The sequence below is a fragment of the Lactuca virosa genome, chromosome 5, assembly GCF_052849685.1.
Source record: "Lactuca virosa cultivar CGN04683 chromosome 5, Lactuca_virosa_CGN04683_v6, whole genome shotgun sequence".
Lineage (NCBI taxonomy): Eukaryota > Viridiplantae > Streptophyta > Magnoliopsida > Asterales > Asteraceae > Lactuca > Lactuca virosa.
The window spans coordinates 372,391,913-372,400,252 of NC_136430.1; the positions used below are offsets into that span (position 1 = coordinate 372,391,913).

The window sequence follows — 8,340 nt, forward strand, 5'->3', positions numbered from 1 at the left end:
GTCATCCACCCCCAGACGTTTCCGGCATCTGGTTTGGGGGTGTGACACAATAACCTTTAGCGGCGACATTATCTAATTTTATCGCTAAAGGTCAGCGTCGTCGCTATAAAGGCCGTCGCTAAAGGGCTTATTTCTTGTTGTGTGAGGAAAATAATGTTGAGGTACTCAAAAATTTATTAGTTAGTATATAATTAAACTTTGCATTGTTTCTTTTTAACATTCAGTTAGTTGCTATTAAGGGTATCCATAATACATTGAACTCCATAAAGTTTAATAGATTGTCACATCATTATTCTACATTCCATACAACTCTATCAGAAAAAATTTCTAAATACATTAAACTCTATAAAGTTCAATAAAACATTCAAAAACTAATTTATAATATTTATTTCAGAATTAGAAAACATTCTTTTTCCTATTGAAGAATTAAATGATCATTGAACTCAAAATTCATTGAATGCTAATGGCATCACAGTAAAAGCATTCCATCCATTGAATCATAACTACACTTCATGCCACTCTATTATTGAACTTTCTATTGTGAATACTCACTTTAAAAAGACAAAAGACATTATTGTTTTTTATATTTTTCTAGAACTTTTGTATTGCTTTATATATTTTCTAAAACAATAATAAAAAAACAAAAACTATTGTCCAAAATTAGGTCTAACCTAGTGCAACCACATTTCGTCGTTGTAGGTGTCCAAAAAACATTTCCATAGTTAACTCTATAGCGACTACAATTCCTCACAATCGGCCACCTTCTATATTTGGAATTAAGACCTATAATGACGACTTGCATTCATTACTAAAGAATTATTAGTTTTTTAGTTTAAATGTTACTGCAAAGAAATGTCCTCGCAATTGGGTTATCTACAACGACGAGGACAATGTTGTTGCAATTGCTAGTAACAACTACAAACTTATTGCAACGAAGTCTAGCGGCATATGGCACATGACACAACACTTATGCATCCTTTCTTGGATTCCCATGTTTACATGAGGCTTCTCTTTGATCAAGAGGGTTAGTAAAACCCTGAAAGTTGTATACTTATATGTTTGTATGATGGAAGATGAGCATATGATATGATAGTAGCAAGTAGCTTAGAGCTTATGAATCACATATTTATTAATTAATCCTTATCACCATGACATTGACATGTTGAGAAGCTTCAAGGATAAAAATTCCTTATAGGAAAGAAATATCAATATGTTGTTACAAAAAAAACCATCACCGGTGCAAGTAACACATTTGTTCACCATAGGACATCCTTGTAAGCTTTTTTTCTTCGTCTGAGATCCAAACTTGTTCAATTTGTACATGAAAATTAAGATTAATGTTCATATTGCTGGTTCCAATCAAATCTCCAAAACAATATCTGCACCCATGACATAATATAATATAGAATGAGCTCCACCATTAAAATCTTATGGTAAGAACTCAAGAAGTATATAGGAAAAGCTTGCTTACATTCAGAATCTGTCTTAACCCATGTGCTGCTTCCTTCATAATCATCCTCTGTCTCAGAGATTTCATCATCCATGGATGTGTCTTGACTGACCAAGTACTTGTTTGGCAATGGCTTGGAAGCAGAACTTTGGGGATGTATCTTCTTGTTCAGTACAGCTCTCAATATCTGCAAGCAGCTAGGTCAGGTTAATGTTCCCAACACTTCGATCATTTTTTGTGCATTTAAAGGTGTAAAACAGAATTACAGATTGTTGGTCTATATATACCTTCTCCATTCTTGACTTGTCGATGGTTGGGTGCAAGGAGTCATTTATATGGTTAAACCTATTCCTGGATGTGAAGAATTTCTTAAGGAGAAAGGTCAGCGACTTCTTTCTGATGACATTTTTATTATCCACAAAAATGCCTTTCATCCCTCTAGAGGACATGCCAGAGATGTTACGTTGCACACATATGTCTCTATTTACAAGCTCCTCGCATGGAGCTTCATGAGCTTCTGATTCTTCAACTGATTCAGATTCTTCAACGTCCAAAAAAGAGATTAGTTCTTCTTGGATGAGTTCACCAACTTCTTCAGAACTTTCCCTCTCTAGATCTGCTTTCAAGTTACTAATTCCAAATGTCCCAATCGCCAGCAGTGATTGAGGCCAATCACTAAATTCTTCTTTCAAAGTAGCTTGCCCCATATGATCTATACCGAAAATTATCAAGAATTAGTTCAGAAAAACCATACATTGTTGCTATCTGTCTTTTTCATGCAATGTCATAATTATCTGCATGCATATACACTCACCAAAAACGAGCAAAAAAACTTAAATGAGGGAATGCTTACAACTAGCCACTACTGTATTTGGCTTTCTCGCAACTTGCTTGGCGTTCAACTTGCTTTGCATCCAACTGAATATCTGAAAAAGAAATGCATATAAGTTTTAATTGAATATAATAAGCACTACTATACCCAGAAAGTTACTACCCTAATTACCTTCATTGTTAGCGAGCTCTTTCAAGCTAAAAAAGGTGGTACTTCAGATTATAGGGAAGATTCAGTGAATCCAGTTGAACCACCACAACTAAAGCATGAAGCTTGAGATTGTTTATATATTGGTAGGATTAAGGACAAGTTTCACTGCACTCCAAGCTGGTTGGTTTCCACCGGTTCAAGTTCCCATACATCGCTTTTTGCCGCCCTTTTTTAATTTATCTTCTCACTTTATTTGAACCCACATTTTCAACTACTCTTTTAGTATGGTTCTGGTCACACATATAGCATACACAGTATCTTCGTCCAAGTGTAATAATATATATATATACAAGCACATATAAATTGACCAACATGATCTATTTCTTTATTCAATATCCCATTATAAGATTAAAGAAGAATACTTGATTTTATAAATAAAAAAGAACTAGGATCCGGAAACAAGATCATCAAGACCCGAAAATGATCATGTATATATCTTGACACACGCATTTTGATACAAAAATGGAAAAAGAAAAAAAAATATCTAATAGCAGAACTGACATGTACTAGTCGAGCCATGTGCCCTTAGAAAAGCTACATGCATCCATATGGATAATATGTCAAACACCAGCATGCCTTTGCTTTGGATTATTAATTATTGATGCAATAAACATTTGCCATTGGATAGGAAGAAAGGGAATGGGCTCACAAGATGATGTAACGCATGCGCTACGTACGACAGACAAGAAACTAGGATCCAAAAGAAAAACAATAACACCACCACTTCACAAGGAAAAAGTATGGGACTATGAGTTTATTATACAGGATATATGTACACTTTAGATTCCCATATGAAGATGTTCCTCGGCCTCATTAGTCGGCCAATTTTTTTTATGTATAAGAACAGCTGCAGAAAACCCCACCATTACTAATTATTTAAATGAAATATATATATCAAAAAATTTAATTGACTTTTACTTGCACGGACGTGACATTGTCATATATATGTGCTGATCAATGCCTCAAAGTCCAATAAATATCAATAGCGTTGCCGATAATCTTTCATATACCACAAGACAAGGAATACCAACTAAGAGGCACGTGAAGCTGTCCATACACACATGCATCTACAGGTTCTTCTCGACATTCCTATTTCTGCTATCACCCATGCAACTTGGTTGATAGATCGAGCTAATTTGCTATGCGTATCCAGCTGACAACATTGTGATTTATGTTCATCGTACAATGTCTGACCAACACCTGTGTCAATCAAATTTTATAACATATTTCACTGTACCCTTTGGTTCCAAAGAGAACGGGTACCCAAAACCCATGGATAACACCAATCCCATTTATCTAATCCTCTCTTTCACTCCAATTGGTCAAAATATTATTTGCATACATCTTTTACGGTTTCCAATCAATATTGTAGATTATCTATGTCTCCCAATCCCATAAAAACAGTGCACCAATGAGCACCCATCCCAAAGTTAATGCTAACTCTAAGTATTTCTTAATTAATCTTTTGATCCAATCACATCTCAACTAAACTAGTAGCCCAATCATAATCCGGCATATGTTAGTTGCAGCATTAATCTTTGAATTGGTCTTTTTAGTCTCCTGGGTTATGTTGAAACATTCCATCTAGAGCCTGTGGTCCATCAACTATTTCTCTTTTTAGAGTAAAAGTGCCATCAAGTTATTCATATACTAATCTAGCTTAGAGATGGGTCATAACAACAATGGTCCACAAGCAAGTCTAGTATCGTAAGATCATGCACGCTCATTTTGGAAACATTCTGTCCAATGCTTCACGTGCACATGATCCCATATCGATAAATAACTCTAGAGGCGTATATAGCATTTATCATCAAAAATGGAATATTTGATCATGGAACATCCATCTATAATAGAATCAGTAAGATTGAACTTTCTCACCAAGCAAATAATTAAGGAATATTAAAATCGTCATGCAAATTTAATCTCGCATCCTAAAAGTCTAAAACATGCATATGCCAAGGATTTCCCAGCCAAATTCCTCGAGATTTAGACCAAATGGCTTTGGAAATGAAAATACATGTCTCAAGTTGAATCAAGAACTCCAGTCAAAAATAAACGCTTGATCACGCAAACCCACGTCATAAAGCTTAGTAAGGGTAAACGCCAAAATAGCTGTAGAACAGTAGTAGAGAAGACACACCACCACATCCCAACTTCCACCCACAGGAAGTCAGGAACTAAACCATCTAGGAAAGGCCGCTGTTCAAAAAAATAAAATAAAAACTAGGAAGGGCCCCATTAATCATGTCGCCACGTGCATGCATGCATACATTTGTCTCCAAATAAAACTCAAGTATCATTTAGAAAATGGTTATTCAGTAATCACTAAAGTTTCAAAAGGGACTACTATTGACTATTTCTTAGGATCTATTACAAACTAGCAACTCGTTTTTCACTATCACAAAACAGATTTTAACACATGAGAAAATCTGACGCTACACTGTGTGTGAATTAGTTTAGCGACGGATTAGCAACAAGAAGTGGTCGTGTTATATGGTGGCTAATCCGACTAGCTTTACTTCTCATCAACTCTGAAACCAAAATTTAAATAAGCAGAAAATTAAGGATTCGAACAAATCTGCATAGGAAGTTTACAGAATGCTTCTGATGCTTCGAAGTAGTGAACGAATTTTTAACGACATATTGACGACCGTACAAATAGAGATGACCCATATTTTATGTTGTATAAGTGTTGGATTTGCAGTGGATATTAATTTATCTATATATTTCTATAATGCAGAAAAAAGTAATCATAGCAAACAACTCCAAAGTTTTGGTAACAACCACAACCAAGATTTCTAATGGTGTGGTGAGGGCAAAGTTTCCGAGCCAATAGGCCACAACGTATTTGAAGGCATGACTTCATAAATGCAAGAAATTGCATAAATATGACAACAAATAGTGGACCAATAATAAAACGACACATGTTAATTTATTGATTAATAGATAAATTAGATGATGCTTATAATTTGGGTTAATTTTCATGTTTAGTCCATAAATAAAAATTATAAATCCATTTATACAATACCTAACCCAAAATCGATAAACCCTAAACCAAAATAAAACAACCCCACTTCGACTATTCGCATCACCTGTAAAAAAATCACCCAAAGATATCCACCTTTGTCCGGTGACCAACAACAAACTCTCAAGTTATCTCTTCATCTTTCCTTCCGGTTTTATTTAAAAAGGGGAACTCCAATTTTGAATTTTAACTTCATTGACCAGCATTGCATTACTTCCGAATCATAAAACCTTTATAAGGTAAAAAATAATAATCCATGAATCATCAAATACAACATTGATTCCCAAATTTACTTCCATACACAGAAAATTTTGCATTTCTAACAATTTACAAATTCATCAATATCATCGACAAACAATAAGTGGAATATCAGTCAAAGATTTTTCCAAATATCAACCAAAATCGTTATGTTCTTCATCAAAATCAAAATTTTCCAGAATTCGCCAAGAATAGATTCTAACACCATCAAATTGACTAGAATACTCCAATATACAATCCATTTGATTTCCCTGCCAATCAAACCTAAAATATGCGATTTTATTATATGAGATCCAAAATTTGGAATATGACATTTTGTCTCGAGATGGAATTTACAGATGAAATTGAAGAACATAATACACAGTAATCAGGAAGAGTGTGTTTAATAACGTCCTTCAAAAACCCAAATAGAACCTTCAAAAACCTAAATTGAACCCCAAACAACCAAATTAAGATTTACAAGCCAAAGTAAAGATCAACTTCTGTAACATCCCAAAAATCACAACAAATTTAAACTTTTTCAAAAATCCATTCTACTAATAAAAATGTTTACAAAACTATTGTTTCCAAAAATATTATTTAAAATCAGAGTCTCCCACGATCAACAACGTAAAAACTCAGGAGGTATACAGTCACGCCTTCATCTTTCCACGATCATCAGAAGTATCTGAAACAACAACTCTAAAATGTAAGCCAAAGCTTAGTGAGTTCCCCCAAAGTACCACCACATACCACATAACAAACAATACCATGCATAACCAAGCCTTTAGCCTGATTTGACCGCCTCGTAGGGCCTACAGCCTATCTGGACCGCTCTCGAGCCTTCGATATGACTGGACCGCCTCGTAGGACCTACAGCCTATCTGGACCGCTCGCCGGGCCTAAGGCCTGACTGGACCGCCTCGTAAGGCCCACAGTCTATCCGGACCGCCCTGGGTATCTTGTCCTCCAGCACAAAGCAGGACCGCCTCAACCCAACCAACCACAACATGTTGACATACACATATCAAATAAACATGTAACGAGGCATCAGACAAACAGGCAGATTCACAAATCACTACCGCATGCTAACATCCTATATATCAGGATACAGATCTAACAAATCTCTACAACATAACAACATCCTATATACTATGGTATATATCTAACAGATCACTACAACATAACAACATCCTATATACCAGGATACAGATCTAAAAGATCACTATAGCATAAAAACATCCTATATACTAGGATGCAGATCTAACAGATCACTATAACTTAAAAACATCCTATATACCAGGATACATATCTAACAGATCACTACAACATAGCAACATCCGATATATCAGGATATCAATCCAAGGGGCCGTCCTTGGTGCCTTCGACCCTTAAGTATAGTGATGAAAACTCACCTCTCAATCTGAAAAATAGTTGATGGGGTTGAAACTCCGAATCTCAGCTCTGACCGACACCTATCCATCCAAATGACCATTTCTCAAACACAAATCCCAAAATACCTACAAGTCAAACTTGGTCAAAGACAAAGTCAAACTGGTCAAAATCAATAAGTCAAATGAGTCAACCCAGTTGAGTCAACTTAGCCGAGTCAACATAGATCGCATACCTGGGGCGTACTCTAAAGGTATGCGGGGCGTATCCAAACCTTGACCGCAGACGGGGGAGTTGGCCTCGTACACGCTGCGTACTCAAGGTACGCAGGGCGTACCCCCAGACTTCCCAAAGCTTCATTAAGAGCTTAATGCCTTAAGCTCTTACGTTCAACTTTCAGATCCAAGGCTAAATCATCCTCAAGAGTCATAAAGTTTCCAACTTTATGACTTTACATGGCCATTAAGTGCTTAACCCAACATCTTAATACATTAAGACCTTCAAAGGAATGCATGGGGCTAAATCAACCATTAAGACCCCATTTTATGACTCGAGACCCTTCTTAAGGTCTGAAAGGACGACTTATAGAGTCAAGAACATGCCACGCTCAAGAATCCCCACTTTAGGACCAAAAGGTGTCTTAAAAGAGCAAAAGTCTAGATCTACAAGATGCAGTGATCAAGATGTTAACTTTTTACCTTCTAGAGGGTGCAAACAAGGTAGAAATCATAGATCCAAGGTGCTTCCCAACTCCAAACTCTTCACACTTCACTCTTCACCTTCAAGAACTCCTCTAAACACTCCAACGGACTCCAAAAAGGCACTTTTTCACTTAGGGTTTGCTTGGGGTCGATCTCACAGAGGGAGGCTGAAGGAAGAATGGGACATGAGGTTATAATGACATTTATATAGGACCAAAACCGTAAAAATTAGGGTTTGGACATCCTGAGCGTACGCCTTGCCTACGAGGTATACACCCAGCGTACTAGGGTCCGCCTTAGTACGCTCAATGTATTCTTCGTACACCCAACATACTAACCCAAAGACCAAATTACCATAATGCGACTAAGGGCCATTCATGCAATCTTTTCCAATTCCAAGGGCTAAAAATACAACATTATTCAAACAAAGGGTCGAGATTGAAATTACCTTGACATCGGGATTTTACAATTCTTCCCACTAAAATAGTCTTCA

The 8,340-nt window shown here is 36.3% G+C and overlaps 1 protein-coding gene across 1 annotated transcript; it reads right to left on the reverse strand.

Annotated features, from left to right (window-relative positions):
* Window positions 1–1,104: 1,104 nt before the first annotated feature.
* Window positions 1,105–2,567, reverse strand: LOC145116778 (protein DEEPER ROOTING 1). Its single transcript, XM_079053099.1, has 5 exons — window positions 2,454–2,567; window positions 2,304–2,376; window positions 1,738–2,162; window positions 1,472–1,637; window positions 1,105–1,379 (listed from the first exon to the last, which is right to left on the reverse strand). The coding sequence occupies exons 1-5, from the start codon at window positions 2,457–2,459 to the stop codon at window positions 1,360–1,362; spliced, it is 690 nt and encodes a 229-aa protein (XP_078909225.1). The 5' UTR covers window positions 2,460–2,567; the 3' UTR covers window positions 1,105–1,359.
* Between the last annotated feature and the right edge of the window lie 5,773 nt (window positions 2,568–8,340).

What these genes read in the sequence shown, in the direction of transcription:
- LOC145116778 (XM_079053099.1), bottom strand. An exon ending in ACAAGTCAAGAATGGAGAAG is followed by an intron (nt 1,638 to 1,737) that starts GTATATATAGAC and finishes AGCTGCTTGCAG; the next exon opens with ATATTGAGAGCTGTACTGAA. An exon ending in GGTTAAGACAGATTCTGAAT is followed by an intron (nt 1,380 to 1,471) that starts GTAAGCAAGCTT and finishes TCATGGGTGCAG; the next exon opens with ATATTGTTTTGGAGATTTGA.